At 34.2% G+C, this 17660-nt stretch overlaps 1 protein-coding gene across 5 annotated transcripts in view; it reads left to right on the plus strand.

The window, feature by feature from the left end:
- Positions 1–17660, plus strand: part of CNKSR2 (connector enhancer of kinase suppressor of Ras 2) — a 296118-nt gene that overhangs the window by 124635 nt on the left and 153823 nt on the right. For all 5 annotated transcript variants that reach the window (XM_003791903.3, XM_012806405.1, XM_003791904.3 and 2 more), the window contains exons 6-7: positions 9906–10025; positions 16944–17003. In XM_003791903.3, coding sequence (XP_003791951.1) covers positions 9906–10025; positions 16944–17003 — 180 coding nt within the window. The remainder of the gene's footprint in view (positions 1–9905; positions 10026–16943; positions 17004–17660) is intronic.

A 17660-nucleotide genomic window follows, 5' to 3' on the forward strand; every position in this document is an offset into this window, starting at 1 on the left:
ACCATGGAATACTATGCAGCCATTAAGAAGGATGGAGACTTTACATCCTTCATGTTCACATGGATGGAGCTGGAGAATGTTCTTCTGAGCAAAGATACTACAGATTTTTTAAAATACTGTTATACTCACTGTAAATGTAAAAATTTCTTCTATAAGGTAATTGAATCTGGGAACAAAAATCACACAGTAACTTAAACAAGGGAAATCTGATATAAATAATTATTAAACTTAGGTAGGAGAGGACCTTTAAATAAATAAACCATGTCTGAAGACTGAGGGAGACAACTTGAGGAAGGTTATCTTATGGGTGGAACAACTCTTCCCAAGGCTGAGAAGGTGTCATAGCAGCTTCTTTGGGTTGCCTGGACCTGAATTTGTCTACAGGTGCCAGACGAGGGGAAAAAACCTTCTAGGATGTAGGCACATGATGCTAGTGGAAGGGCTCACAGTAGAAGTTAGGGGACTGCTATGGGCAAGAGGTCTCAAGAACGTGTTGTGATAGCCTCAGGATGGTGGTCCCTGGGCACAGGCTGAGGCTGCAGGGTCACTAAGGGACTGCATATTCTGGGCATATAGCTGGGGCAGAGCCATGCCAATGTCCCCATTCACATGCACTGCTGATGGACCTTGTAGCATATGCAAGAAAAAGTAAAACAAAGTCCATGGGAACCTGGAAGAGAAGCCTTCTTCTCCCTAGAGTGTTCCTCCAGTGCCTTCTATTAACAGAAAGGTAACATTGTATTCATAAAGGATAAATGCTTAAAGAGTCCAATCCACTATCACTTAGCAAATACTCAGGCGTGAATTTAAAGCTAAGAGTCAATAAAGGGATAGGTGGCACAGTGTTAGCTCTTACCTCCTTAAAGCTACACATGGCAACTTCAAATTTCTCAACTATAAGTGAAGACATTCCTCCTAGACCTCTGCTATCTGTTCCCTATTTGCCCATACAATGTATATATAGTGCCTGAATTTTCCTAAAACTCATCTAATTATGATAAACTGCTTCATTCTTGCTACTCAATTATAAAATCCAAAATAAAATGAAAACATTTTCCTAATAACCTCCACCTTAATTGAACCACTGATATTTCCAGACCACTGTTGTTCTTCAGCCTGGAAAATAGCAGGCCCTCTAATGAGTGATCTCTTTCTCTAGCTGGGGACTTGCCACAAGCCTGCCTGTCTCTGTTTCCGGCCTATGATACAGCAGACAATAGAATGGAGATTTCCCCAGACCCAGTCTGGTTTCCAGCTTACTCTGTTTTCCTATCAGAAATGAGAGTAGCAGTGGAGCTTCTTTTCCCAACTTTTAATTCACCCCTGGTTGTTTCACTTGAAGTAAATTTGAAATGTCATGGGTCCACTTCTTGCTCATCAAAGAAGCTACACTTTGGGGACGAATGTTCTCTCACTATTTGGCACTGATTTATCATTCTGAGGTGATTATTATTTTAAAGTGCAATTTTTAGATGATACTATTATCTCAAAGTTTGGCTTACTAGGAATTAAAATATCTGATACTTACATGCCAGGCAATATACCATGCACAGTGGTTTAAGCAAGTAGGAACTAAAGCAAAACTGCCTGGCTATAACTTGGCTCCGACAATTAAAAGTTATGTGACCTTGAACCAGTTTTGTGCCTCCCTTTCTACATATATACAATAGAGATAATAACGGAGTTTGTGGAGGTTAAATTAATTAATATATGTAAAGGACATAGAAGAACCCTTAGAATATAGTAAGATCTCAATAAATACTAGTTACTGTTTCATTTAGTCCTGATTACAATTCAGTGATATAGGTACTATTTTATCCCAATTATGTGGATAAGGAAACTAAGATACACAGAGGGATTAAGTAACTTGCCCAAGATCATGCCGCTGGTAAGTGATAAAGTGATCAGTCCTATGTTCTTTTTTTTTTTTTAAGACATAATCACCCTTAGTAGAGTGCCGTGGCTTCACAGCTCACTGCCACCTCCGATTCTTGGGCTTAAGTGATTCTCTTGACTCAGCCTCCCAAGTAGCTGGGACTACAGGCACCTGCCACAATGCCCGGCTATTTTTTTTGTTGCATTTGTCATTTTAGCTGGCCCGGGCTAGATTCAAACCTGCCAGCGTCAATATATGTTGGCACCCTACTCACTGAGCTATAGGCACCACCATTTTTTAGATAATTTTAGAAACTCTTAGCAAAATCCTAGAGGAAAGAGTGCTATCTTTAAGTGTGAACAAAATTTTATATACAATATACATATTGCCATGTGCATTTGAATTTTTTCTATTAGGCATGCAAAACTGGCATCCCATTTTAATTTGCATTTCTTTTGAGACAGAGTCTCACTTTGTCACCATCAGTAGAATACCATGGCATCATAGTTCATAGCAACCTCAAACTCCTGGGCTTAACCAATTCTCTTGCCTCAGCCTCCCAAGTTGCTGGGACTACAGGCACCTGCCACAACACCCATCTATTTTTTGTTGCAGTTGTTATTGTTGTTTAGCTGGCCTGGGCCAGGTTCGAACCCACCACCCTTGGTGTATGTGGCTGGCACCATATCCACTGTGCTACAGGTATTGAGCCAGTCCTATGTTCTTAATCACTATACTATAGCTGCCTCTCTAGAGATCAAAATCTAATTCTGAGGTAACAAATTGAAGGCATATAATTTCAGTGACTTTCCTTACTGTCTTACTGTTGATGTTTTCTATTGGCATCTCAAGATCCTTGCCCCTTGGTGTATAATCACTCTCTTCTTCAGTGTGGTTGAGAACAGTGACTGTGATGGATTTTACTCCCATGATTATGTTTTGGTTTTTGGAAAAGGTAAAGTGATTTTATAGATGTATTTAAAGTCTCTTACAATTTAACTTTAATATAATCAAAAGGGAGATTATCCTGGGTGAGCCTGACCTTTAAAAAAGACTCAAAGGGTCAGAGATTGTCCTGTGGGCTTTGAAAATCAGTTGCCATGTTGTGAGCGGGTCATATAGCCAAGAACTGAGGGCAGCCTCTAGGAGCTGAGAGTGACCCCTGGATGGCAGCCAACAAGGAAATGAGAACCTTAGTAATACAGTCACATGGAAATGAATCCCACTAACAAGAATTTGGGAACAATTTTTTTTCCTACTTAATCCTACCTATAGGAATGCACTTCACTTGACGTCTTGGTTGCAGCCTTGTGAGACCCTAAGCAGAAGAGTAGAACTGGGTCCAGTGTCTGGACCAGGCGTCCTCAAACTGTGGCCCGCCTAGGACATTTATCCAGCCTGCCAGGTGTTTTTACTGCCGCTGCCTGTCCTGCTTAGCAGCCAACTCGTCCCGGAGCCCTCAGTCCAGCCCTCCAATGGTCTGAGGGACAGTGAACTGGCCCCCTGTTTAAAAAGTTTGAGGACCCCTGGCCTGGACTTTTGAGTCATGCACGGAAACTAAGAGAGAGTAAATGTGTATTGCTTTAAGGCTCAGAGATTGTAGTAACTTGTTACAGATATAGATAGCTTAATACAGCATCATTAACTGAAACTTCAACTCAAAATGAGCAAAAACAAAACAAAAAAATGAAATTTTTAAAATAAAGTCAAAGAAACACTAGTAGCCAAGAGAGAATAATTATGAAAACAGTTATTAATAATTTAAATATAAGGTACTGTGTTTCCTCCTAACTTGTTTGGTTCATGTCTTATTCATCGTAAAGAGTTCTTTGGTTAGAAGCAGCATATCCTTATGAAAAGAGCACTTAACTGAGCATCAGGACTTCTGAGTTTTAGTCTTGACTTTTCTATTAATTTTGTTATGAAATTGTGTGGGTCACTCAACCTCTCAAGGATCCCCAAGTGCCATTTAGAGACAGTGAACAAAGTGGTCTCAAATCATGTCTTGAAATTCTGTGAATATAAGGATGTTAAGTGGTTGGAAAGCTTGTAGTAACAGGACTGACACAATTGATGAGCTTTGGGACTATTAAATTTTAACTTGGGCAAATGTAAGAATTTATAAAGAAATGATGCTTTTAACATCATGAGTTTTTACTTACTAATTTTAACTCATCACAAGCTTTTAGGGGTCACTGCTTCTTTTCTGTTATTAGGAACCCAAGGGCAGCAGGCTTAATGTCATTGACATTAAGGACAAAAACCAAATGCATTACCAGAAACACTATTCCAGGCTGTGAAATCCTTGAGCTTAGTAGTTGGCATTTGAATAATGTAGTAGACCCTCAGCAATTGATGAATGCATGAATGGCTTAGTGAAGGCATGGTGCTGGTTTCCTTTCATTTTACTAATTATTTTGTTGTGTTTTTTTTCTCCGCTACCAGGGTTTGAAACATAAAGGGATTGTGGGAGTTTTCTAAGCCTTACTGGAATGAAGTTGGCGTGACCTTTATTTATTTGCAGCAGCGGTTGCTTTCTGAAGCTGTTGGATGCTCTTAATCTTTGCTGTTTATAGATACAATTTTAACACTTAGTTAAAATTGAAATTTTATTATATTAGTTCTTAAGCTTAAAAAAATTAGTTCACTTTTAATTCTCTTTACTCATATGAACAAGAAATTCTGTGTTGGGGAATGTACATATAGAATAATAATTTTAAATGCTATTTTAAATTTTTAAATTTGACTCTTGAAATTACCTATGATTGTTAATTCCTGGTGTCTTCTTATGGAACTATCATAATTAGATGTACAAAATGTGTAGCTCAGCAGAGATCTACATCATTACTAAGATACTAAACATACTGTGTTTCTGGATGAGGCATACGTCATTTAGAATCCTCATAATTTAATATCAGAATAAATGTATAATATTTCATAAAAACAAAGCTTCCCTTGTTCTCCAAATACAATGTAAGTTTCATTCTAAATTGGCACAGACTTACAGAATTTATAATAACTGAACTATACTAATACACAAACCAAACAAAATAAAAATATTCTGTTATGTTTTAATTGAAATATTATATCAACGATTTAAATACACACTAGTTATCAAAAGAAAACTTTAATTACTATTTTCCATGTTATTGATAATAAACCTCAATTGTTTAGACTATATTTAAATTGTAGCTTTCACACCACCATTGCCATCTTAAAATGTACATCTGTTGTTTCCCTAATTTATCTTAGTCTTATATTTCATACTCTTATTTTTATATATATGTATATGCCCCCAAAGTAGAAATTTCCTTCCATAAAGTCTTTTTTAACTTTATAAGTCGTTCTTTCCTATGTTAAATTAATTTTTTAATTTTTTAATCTAAAGATATTTTTACTCAGTTGCTCTAATACACTCTGACGAATAACTGACTAGCATTCTACTTATTTAGAAAAGCAGATAAAAATACTTTAAGGTTCAGCGCCCATAACACAGTGGTTACAGCACCAGCCACATACACCAAGGCTGGCAGGTTCGAACCTGGCCCAGGCCAGCTAAACAACAATGACAACTGCAACAAAAAATAGCTGGGTGTTGTGGTGGGCACCTGTAGTCCCAGCTACTTGGGAGGCTGAGGCAAGAGAATCGCTTAAGCCCAAGAGTTTGAGGTTGCTGTGAGCTGTGACACCACAGGACTCTACCAAGGGTGACATTGTGAGACTCTGTTTCAAAAAAAAAAATACTTTAAGTAACTCGGTTATGCCTGAGTGTGCTTCAAGGTTAACATAAGATTGTTTCTTATCCCACTAGTACTCTAGTAGTGTTCACTACTTGGAGCACTTTCTGCATTTTCTTTTTAAAAATAATAACTAAACCTTCATGTGTTAATCTAAAAAAATCTTATAAATTTAGAGATAATGAAGAATGCTATTTGTTATTATTGGTTAATATATTAGTGTTGGGTGATCATTTTTTGAATTTCTACAGTGAGTAAAATGTTGCTTTTATAAATAGTTTAAAGCCATTATTTATTTTATACTAAACATGCTATGCCCAGATGTCTTTTCCCTTTAGAACTTTTAGATTTAGGTGAACTAGCCATGTATGAAATACAGTATGTATATATGACAGAATGTGAAAACTCTATTTCATCTGGGCAATATGGTCTATTAATTAATATTGGAAATTAATATAAAATACCCAACAGAAAAAAAAATCACACAATACCTTTAAATCCAGCACATGACACTCTTCTGTTTGAAAAGGTTCCTAAGTCATAGCTAGCCCTGTTAACTATTATATAGTCATTAATCCTTTGTCACCATCTTGAGTAGTGTATAACAGAATCCAGAGAGTCAGTTATAATATCCCTTGCCATTTTATGTTCCCTTTAGCTTTATTCTAAATTGCAAGAATACTTGCAGGCCTCCTTTTATTTCATTATGTAGTTTAAACATGTTATATAACATCTGTCAAATGCAGACATTGATTTTAAACAATGCAAAATGCAATTGATCAGCAGTAGAGTTAAGATCTAAGGATAAAAATAGAGCACAATAATGGTTGGGATTTCAAGTCCTTCTACCAAGTCGATGACCTTGGTCTATTTATTTAGCCTTGCTCTCTCGCCTGTTAAGCTGGCCATAACAATACCTACTTCAACAAGTTGTTATATGGATAAATGAGATAATGAATATGAAATATTTAGCCTGTGGCAGACCTATTATATGTGCTCTACAAATAATATTGAATAATAATGATGTTAAAGTGTAAAAATGAATCAATTTTTCTTGTTATTTTATAGTTATTTTCTCTAGAATACACTCTTAGGTATAGATAATGTTATGTTTTAAAATAAAACATATATTTAAAATATAAATTATAACAATAGAATATCTCACGTGATTTCACTAAATGAACACTGACTAAATTTACTTTTAATATGAGTACGTTAAATTATGTGGCTTCCTGTAGTAACTTAAGGAGTATAGAATTAGCATGCAAAGCAAAACCATTTTATACTTCTTCTAATTAGCTTAGTCAAATTTCAAATGCTAAAGTGTAAAGGTTCTAGTACATTATCTCTAAAACAGGCAGCAATGTTCTAGTGGAGTTTATTTTCTAATTCTTTATTATTTTTCAAGATCTTTAATATATTAACTTTTAAAACTTTGCCAGTAAAGCCAATATTTTACTCATTTTTTTTTTGTATTCCTAGCAGCACCTAGCATATAGCGGCATTTGGCAAACAAGAGGAATCAGAAAAAAAATGTTTTACAACTTAATGTAATAGATTTAATTGGTATTTTCTTTTTTATACAATGTCTAGTCTACTATTTCTACCTTTCCTTCTTCCACCCCAATTCTAAATGCTACCAAATGCCTGAATAGGAGAGCTACTATTGCTCATTACCAGTGTGTTTTATGAGGCCCTGAATGTTGTAATATATACATACAGAGCCATTTATATGCATCCGTTACCTTCCTATTTATTTATACATTGGACTCTTGAAGTACACTTTAATTTATAGAAACCACAAAGGGTTCTTTTTAGCTTACTGATTTAGTACCCTTCAGATTAGCATGCAATCCAAGTATCCTATATAGAAACCATTCAGAATTAACAATGTTATCTCCCCCCTTGAGGTTAAGAGAAAATAAGAATGAAAATGTAACCACATAGGGGAGGAAAGGAATAGTTAGAAGATTTAAATCTACCAGAGTATTTTTCTTCCTGTCAAACCTGCAATTTGAACTGCAGCCAGTTTTTGTGTAAATGCTGCCATTCTGTCCTTTCCTCATGGCTGCTGATGAACATTTTCAAGAGGAATTTTTTTAAAAGGCATACAGAGAATGGGGTCCCATAATGGGCTATATAATTTGTGAGACCTAGAGTAGAATGAAAATACCAAGCCCCCTGTTCAAAAACAATTATGAATTCCAAGACAGCAACAACAGGACATAAAACCAAGTGTAGGTTCATGTGTGATTGTGTATGTCACACTTCCGCCAAGTTGGCCCTGTAGGGTTCCCTATTTCTGACAGATGATCTTGTTGTTGTCACTTTGCATAGCAACTCTTTAGAGTAAATGCCTTCTTTGTATCTAAAAGCATTGAGACCCTTAGACAATAAAAAGAGATGTGAACAATCTGTCCTGACCATGCAGCTAGACTGGCCAGTGTGATTATTGAATTGTAACATGGTCAGCAAGGTCATGAAATTAAGAATTATGGGATAGTTCATCCCATGAGTAAAGAGGGATAGAGGAAGCAACAGGGGAGAGGGAAGCATTTATTTAGTGTCTTCTTTGGATAAGTGCCATATTGGAATCTTTTAAAGGCATTATCAAGGTTTAGCATGTCATCCATATAAAGTAATCTTTATTACCTAATTTCATTTTCTGCCTTATCAAACTGAGCCTCACGTATATAAAATAATTTGTTTACAGTCACATAGCAAGTCACATTGGCAGTATGGCAGTATCCATCTTGATATGAAGCCCATGTTCTTTCCATGGCTGTTCATACCATGCAGCTGTCTGTATCTCCTTAGAAGATGATATCCACAGTAAAAGTGCAGACTTGAGAGTTATATGCCAAAAGCACAAGTACAGTTGGGCAGGAAATTTAGCATGGCAGAGTCTTGAGTCTAACACAGACTGAGGCCATGGACCAAGGACAGAATGAAGTTAGTAAAAACAGAGTCCTTCTTATCTTGACCAGGCAGGGGAAACTAGCTCCCTCACAGTAGACTAATGCAGTGGTCACAGAACAAATGGACATGTTGGAGATGGGTATAAGATAACACTTACATTGCTGCAAAATATAATATTTTCCTATAGTAAAGGCAAAAAAAATCAAAATGATGGAACGCAGGCTTCAGAAAATTCAGTGAGGGTCTATGAAACATCTGCAAGCATATTTTAGGGCAGTATATTCTAAGCTTCATCATTCATATTCCACTTTTTTCATGATTTTGCTGTGTTTAAGTCTTAACAATACTGTGATAGATGCAACATATATTTTAAATCTTTTATTCTATACAGATATCAGCATGAATAGAGTTATCTTGACTAAATCACTAGCTTTCTGTCTTCAGTAAAGCCATTAAACTAATTGTTTAAGCTCATTTGCTCTTCAGTTCATTCAACTAACATTTATTAAGTGCTTTGTATGTTCTAGAATTTGCCTGGTGTGGGTAGTAGGTGGGAGTAGAGGGAAGCAAAGAAGTCGGAGATGAGTACAGCACAGTCTGTGTCTCAGAGGGATTCAGAATAAAATAGTTGTCATACAATTTCAGATTATTCATAGAATGCTGAGAAAGCAGCATTGAAGAAGTACCAAACTTTGCCTGGAAGAGGTGGGCAACTTTATACAAAGGTAACCTTGAACAGGGAAGTCTAGATAAATAAATAGGAAGAGTTCACCAAACAGAGTTGGGAGATTCATCTTTCCTGGATCTTGGTCAAATATTTTTTACATTGTCTTATCACGTAATTAAAAAAAAATCAAGATTTTTTTATGTTAAATCAGTTCAATCTGGTGGTTGTTATCAAGAAGTTTTCAGATTAAGGTTGTTTAGAAACAAACATTTTATTTTAGGTGTAATGAATCAAATAATAGAAAGAAAATATAACCATAACATTCATGAGTATTTTGGCATATAGTTCTTCTGTCTATAATGTATAATATAGGTGTATTGTGTGTGTATGTGTTTTCTTTGCATCTGAGTTTTGTTTTTTTTTTTTTATTGAATGGTAACTATGTACATTAATGCACTTCTGGGGTACAGTGTGGGGTTTTCACATGCAATCTGAAATACTTCCATCAAACTGGTCAACACAGCCTTCATGTCATTTTCTCAGTTATGCATCTGAGTTTTTAAATAGATTGTACAGAATAAAATGTTAATTACTTTCTTTTACTGTTGCTTTCATTTTTCCTTGTAAAAAAGTTTTAACAAAAGGTGATGTGTATGTTACTTACAATACACGTTTACCACAACTATTTTTTTTTTTTGGCTTCTAGTGTAAAACTCTTTCTGGAGTCTGTGACCACATTATATCCTTGTCATCAGATCCTCTGGTTTCACAGTCTGCTCACCTGGAAGTGATTCAGCTGGCAAACATCAAACCAAGTGAAGGGCTGGTAAGAGATACCATGTTTATCAAAACCTCCATCCATCAGCATACAGCTAATGATGTGGACAAAGCATCCTCCAAATGTGGAAATCTGGGTACTTTTTTCCTCAAGCAGTTAAAATAGTGGAAGTTTATCTAGCATGATAAGAATTTTTATGAAGATAAATGAAAATGAAGGAGTATTAAAATGGTATTTCCGAATTATCCTGTTTCATTTGGTGATCATTTAGCTTTGATTGAGTTCTTTCATTTCTCCCCACCAAAATTCCTTAGGCTTAAAAGAAGTTTAAGTTAAGGATTTTATAATAAATACCACAATATTACCTGCTCATATAAGTAGGTATTTTATTTGTTCTGTTTGTCTTAGTTTGGTTTGTTGTAGTTTTAATATGTCTTCCTTTTCCTAGGGTGGTTAAACTAAACAAACTGAGATACTCTTTTCTTGTTGTTGTCGCAGTTTTCATTGTTGTTTTAGCTGGCCCAGGCCGGGTTAGAACCCCCCAACCTCGGTGTATATGGCCCTACCCACTGAGCTATGGGCACCACCTGAGATACTCTTTATAACTCACCTTCATTCTTATAAGGGTGAATAAGCAAGTGGATGTGGCCAACCCAAGACCAACATCTGTGACATATATTTGTATTACATAGTAATAAATATAATCATCTTTTAAATATTGTTCAACTAATTAAAAAATATATTGATTCTAAATTTAACCCAAGGGAGAGAGGTTTTTTGAAAAATGAGCCTATAGAAAGAAAGCATGTAACATTGATATTGATGAGGGAGAAATTAAAAAAACAAGAGACTGCCTAGAGAATGTCTTAACTCCGACCCAACTATTACATGTTAAGTTGGTGCTATGGTGTCTTTCTGTCCACATATAAATTACCATTGAAAGACATTTTGGAAAATAGAAATATTGGCACCAACATTGATGATTGGATTTAGATAATATATTCTTAAATATCTGTAAGCAAGCTTAACTTTTTATGTGTCTTTTATTTTTCATATATGTGTATATGGGTATAAAGTGTATATATATGTATATATACACATGTGTTCACATACATATATATATGTATATATGTGTTTCAGAAGGCAAAACCTTTATTGACCAGTGATCACCAGTAATATTTTTAGTTTGAGATCATCTATTCTATAGAGGAACATTTCACCTGATTTGACGAATTATAAAGATTTTTCTTTCTACATCTCACCTCTCAGTAGTTATAAAGGAAAGGAAGCAATCTAAGCTTGATTTTTGGAGTGTAAAATTATGAACTAATACTACATTATATTAAACTGGAATTCAGGATACCTGGATACAAATCACTTAACATAAAAAATATGAGAATGATCTTTAAGAGGTAGGAGAATAAATTTAACCAGCTTGGCCTTGATCTTATCACATGGAAGGGAGCAGGAATAGATCATCATTGAAGCTCCTAGCTCTGTGAGTCTGTGGTTCTAAAGAGAAAGGAGCTTGAATTTTTTTTTCCTGTAATTTCCACTCAAATCATGGGGAAGATAACCATGTGAAGTGAGTCAGCACAATGCTAATTAACCGACACTGTGAAATTTTGATTTTTTTGTAAAGGTATAGCCCTGAACAGGTCTTTTCTTTTTGTTTTTTACTTTTTTTTATTTCAGGTTAACGTGAGGGTAAAACAATTACATTACAGTGTTTACATTTGTTAAGTAGAGTCCCTGTTGTAGTTGTGTCCCACATCCAAGAGGTGTGCCATGCACCCTTATATTGTGCCCATTAAGTGGCAGCACACCAATCCTTCTTACTCCTCCCCTTTTTCTCTTAAGTGGGTGTGTATTAGATCATCTGCTGGCTTCTCCTTATTGTTGAGTACATTGTATACTTGGTTTTTCATTCTTGTGGTACTTTACTAAGAAGAAATGTGTTTCAACTCCACCCAGGTTAACACTAAAGTTGTAAAGTCTCCATCTTTTTATGGCTGAGTAGTTTTTTTAATTTAAAGGAGAGATCAGGGTCTGCTCTTTTGAATAGTCATAAATTTAAAATGCTAAGAACCAGATTCATTTAAATAGTCTGGAAAATGGCTGGAAGAGAAAAGAAACTAGTGCCTACTATTTGCCAGGTATGTTTCTCACAACTCTATGCAGTAGGTATTAATGTTCTTATTTTACAAATGAGAAAACAGAATTACAGATCTTTACCAATTTGCTCTGCATCACATATTGGTAATAGACAATAAAGGCAGGGTTTAAGTCCAAGTAAATCTAAATGAAGTACATCTGAAGAGTTTTTTCCCTATCCCACATTCAGATTTGGAATTGCTAAAGGGATATGTGAGAAGCTTAGGAAGATGACTTTAAAACTGGAACTATTTAGAGAAATTTTATTTTTAAAGGGCAGTAGGCAGCACTTCACTGAGATGATCATTCAAAGGAAGGAAAAGAAAATCCTAAAATGTTAAATATTAATACAAAGAGTTAAGGATAAAACTATTTCTTGTGATTTGAATTAAAGGGGAAAATACTAAATAGAGATTTTATATAGCTTATTGAGGGTATCATTTTAAAACTCAACGATTTGTAAGTAAATTTAATCAATCACATTTGAAGTAAAAAAAAGGATTTTGGTAGCATTTAGCCTATGCTTAGCCATGGAAAGTATATAAATGTAAGAAAAGTAAAGAAATGGAAAGAGGGGGAGGCACCTGTGGCTCATAGGAGTAGGGCGCTGGCCCCATATGCCAGAGGTGGTGGGTTCAAACCCAGCCCCGGCTAAAAACTTCAAAAAAAAAAAAAAGAAAGAAAGAAAGAAGAAGAAAAGAAAAGAAATGGAAAGAGGTAAGAGGATAACAAGATTTAATGAAATTTCACAGTTGAAAACCAATGGGAGGATCCGGGACATGGAAAAACAAAACTGTTCCTGACACACACACACACCCCCTTGGTATACAGCTGTTTAATTAGCTTAGATCTACAGAAGGTCTTCTGCCAATTTCAAGACAGAACTTTTTTCATGGGCAAAAGGTAACTGTTTTGTTCTTCCACTGATAAACTGGATAGATTGTGCATCAGCTTTCTAGTTAGTCAAATTTCCTAGGATTTCTAAGATTTGAGAGTCCTGAAGCATGATAAGGAATGGTGGGAAATTACCTAGTTATGATTAAAACATATAAAAATAGTTTCTAATGTGCTTTTAAACAAAAACAATTAGAGGAAAATTAAAGAAAGAAAAATGAGAGTTATTGAAATATATCAAAACTGGATGAGAGCCCAAAGATAACTTGAATACAGAGAAAGGTGTTATGGTGGGGGGCATCCTTGGGGAAGTCTCTTGGCCTCAGAAAGTTCTTTTTCTATTTAGGTACTTGAATTGTCTCCAAATATGCCTTATTTTACCAACTCGACTGTGAGGTTGCTTTGGCTCCTGTTGGGTAACCAACATTTGGAGACAGTGAAACAAATGTCTTTTTGGTAAGCTGTGCCAAATGATGGAGAGAGAGCTGTGCAAGTCAGCTCTAGAATTAATTGGCTAAAAAAAGAGAGAGAGAGATGAAGGTTTTGATGAAATGGAAGGCCATATTTGTCACAGTTCCAGAAAAAGAGCCATTTGAATTACATGTCCTCCTGCTGTTTGGCCCTCTCTCAGAGGTGAACAACTAATCAGATGTATTTCTGTAGACTCTGTTATTCAGAAGATGATTAGTTTGAAATTCATCCAGGCAACTTGTTTCTTCTCTTTCTTCTGGTGCCTGACTTTTGCCCATTTTTCTCAGTATCATGACAAGGAGATTAATAAGGATGAAGAAGTCAGTTTTGATTATTTAAAATAGTTACAGCATGTTTTATTGAGTTTAGAAATGAAAATATCACATGAAACAAAATACATATACTGTATATTTGTAGCATTGTAGAAATATGTTTTATTTCTGTCCTGTCGCTCAAGACTATGAAAAGTTTTTAGAATTGAACTTACATGTATATCTAGATCCATCTTTAAGCATTAAAAAAAAGTTCATCCATCCGAAAAAAGTAGCTTAGTATAAATTATATAACATTGCTATAATGACAGCTTCTTCTATAACTACTAGGTGCTTTCTTCAGTTTACAATTATCAGTTTTTTAAGTTAGTGGTATATGCAGTAATTACAAACAAATATTATTTTCAGAGCAATAACTACATTATTTTCATGATATTTTTATTATCCCTATAACAGTAGTATCTTTTCTAAGCATATTTCTTAGGATGCTATATTTTTTCTATGACTTAATCATTTATGGAATCATTTTAGAATTCTTGTCTAACATCTTTATTTTATAATCAATAATATACAATATTGAAAGAAATGTGGAGGGAAAGATAATCAGCTTCTGCTTACCATTATCAGGAGACATGAGTGATTAAAATGAATTTATGAAATATCAAACCCAGTTGTTTTTATAACTACAATTTTACATACTACATGTGCACTGGTGCTTACTTTGGCAGCACGTTTACAAAAAGTATACGTGGTGAAGTGGTCTTAGTCTTTTAGAATAGATGCTGAACAGTGAATGGTTTGACTTTAATATCCACAGTTGCCAAATATTATATTCTAATAAGAAAAGTTACAGTGCACAACTCTGCTAATTTGGTAATAAATTAATCAGAAGCCTACTAGTTCAGAGTGTGGACTCTGGAATCAAACTGTCTGGGCCTGAAACCTGCTTTGGTTTCACTACCTTGGGCAGACACTCAAGATTCTCTGTGCCTCCATCTCCTTGCCTGTAAACAGAAGTAATGATAATTTCCACCATATAAGCTATTGTGAAGTAAATATAAAACATTTAAAACAACTCTCGGCACATTGTAACAAGTAGTATTAGTGATGATGTGAGAGATAATGACAGGTTATGATTGTTTTGTATGTCCAAGTGCTATGTATTATTTTGTTCACTTTTTTTCCACCTTATACTCTTATTTTCCTTCTATGTAAAACCTAAAGCAAAATTTAGTGTCTAACTCTTACAAATAATCAGTCATGCTTTGCTTGACCACAGGGATACATTCTGAAAAATGCATCCTTACATAATTTTATCATTGTGTGAACATCATAGCATATGCTTACACAAATTTATATAGCATAGCCTACTACAGACCTAAATTACATGGTATAGGCTATTGCTTCTAGGCTATAAACCTGTATAGCAAGATACTGTACTGTATACGGTCAGCAGTTCTAACACAGGTGAGTATTTATATATCCCAATATATCTAAACATAGAAATGACAGTAAAAATATAGTATCATAATTTTATGGGACCACCATCATATATGTGGTTTGTTATTGACCAAAATGTCATTATGGGGCACATGACTATATTTTAAGACCTTACTAATTTGATGTAATCTTGGTAATACCTGAGGTGAAAATGTTATTTTCCTCTTCTCTCTAAAATAGTATCATTGTATTTACCTTCTAATAATAATGAGACAAATATTAACTGCAAATGTAAGTACATTGTGCATCTGTCATCAGTGTCAGGCTAAATATTATCATACTGTCATAGCCAAGAACTACTGGCCAATTTAATTAATTTCTGTTTTCCCTTTGTTGAGGTTAATTATTCATTTTATATAAAGTAATAAGGATAAGTTCTCATTTTAAAAACTAAACAGCTTTTAAATTTTTATCTTTTAAAATCACATTCCTTTTGTTTAGCATTAGACATTCAGGCTAAGCCATTTTTGGAACTGATGACATTTTAGGCATAGGATATATTGAAGTAACTTTATAGAATTAAAACCCAGTGGTTTCTCAGTACTTTTATACCATGAACTTTACTGCTTCTCTTTTTATCTCTTATTGTCAAAGAAAACAGTATATATTCATGTGCCGAAATATTTAATTAATATAAAGTATTAACATTATAAGGAGTTTTTGCTGTACATAAGCCCGAAACATACACTTTTTCTGAAATGTTACCGTTACTGTTAAATCTCCTATATTTCAGATTTGAAGTTAATTAAAATCAGTGTTTTTAATTTTTTAAATCAACATTTGAAAATTCAAAGTTAAATTCAGATAATTTTTCCCCAAAGAATTTAAATTACCAAACAAAATTTTCCTGAAAGGGAAAAAAGCTATTCAGTGAATCATCTGTTTTCTTCCTGATTTACTTAAAAGTTATTAAATATTTAAGATGTGAATCCCTTATTGTGATTTTTTTCTTTAAAGTTCTGTCACTGTCCATAATTGAAAATTTTTATTTGCTTTTAAAGCATATATGATTTCAAAATTTATATTTAATTTTTAAGCTTTAATGAAGTTTTATCTAAAATGACTTTATTTAAATAGAACCTCACCTTCTTTACTGGGGAGAGGAATTATAACACATAACCTTTTAATTATGTGTTGATGATACAGAGATTATTGGATGTAATTATTAATACTACAAAATAGCAGGAGAGTGAAAATTATATAAAAACTGTTTTCTCTTCTGGCTCTAGATAGTTATCATTAAAGTATTTCTGTGGAAACCTTTTGATTATGTAATATCTATCAAGCAAAATAAGCTAATAATATACAAGCATTTGAGTTTCCCATTCAACTTTTATTTTGGCACAAATACGTACTGTGGATTTGAAGGGAAGTGAAGTGTGTTCTTTCTTCAGAATATTGAATTACCATGTTACATTTTATAAATTTCCTGGGTAATTTACTTATCAAGTAGTTATTTGATTGAGTATGGGCTTCTCTGGACAAACATTAGAAACAAAAACATGTAGCTGGTAATTTCTTAACCAGTTTAGAGACAGCATCTGTCTTTATGGATTCTTCTTTGCGGCATGTAGCAAGTTTAATTTAATAGAGCAATTTTTTATAAATTAGGTGATAATGTTCTTGAAAATATTCCCATTACCTTACTTTTTTTCTGATGCTGTCTTTTTCTTAGGGTATGTATATTAAATCAACATATGATGGCCTCCATGTAATTACTGGAACCACAGAAAATGTAAGTATTTCAACATTTCAAATTTTGGTGTGTGTTTTTCCCTTTTATTGTTAAACAACTTACATCTTACATGGTTGAGGTTGGCATCTGAGGAAATGAACAGACAGGAGATAAAATTAAAAAGACATCCTAAGTAGGTATTTGTTTCATTAGAATTTGTTATTTTATTTTAAGAGTAGCTGTTTACTTAAAGTAAATCAGACATTTTCTGTTCACAGCCAGAGATTTGACTTTGTTTAGTATTTTCTAGTTTGTGACAGTTATTGTGACATCTAAAAGAATCCACTTCCATCTGTCAAATAGTTATTTTAAGAAGCTTAGCTCATATAAGAAACATCAGATAAGTTAGGCTTTCTGAATACCTGCAGTATAACAGGAAAGACTATGCTGTAGAGAACTATAACTATGCTATGGAGAAAGAAATATGAGTTGATCATGCTGGGCATTAACATGATCATTGTGATAGAATTGAATAGCATAGCAAATCATTCCTGCATTTTCTCATTTCAGATTTCCATTCTAATATAAGCAGGTGCTAAGTTCTATTCTTACGTTTTTTGTTTTAGAGATTCTGACAAATTGCATATTTATGCTATGTTCCTATAAAGAAGAGAGAGGCAGAATTACTTTAATCTCAAGTTATGATTTCTCAACATT

The sequence above is a fragment of the Otolemur garnettii genome, unplaced genomic scaffold (assembly GCF_000181295.1).
Source record: "Otolemur garnettii isolate 467f Iridium unplaced genomic scaffold, OtoGar3 scaffold00051, whole genome shotgun sequence".
NCBI lineage: Eukaryota > Metazoa > Chordata > Mammalia > Primates > Galagidae > Otolemur > Otolemur garnettii.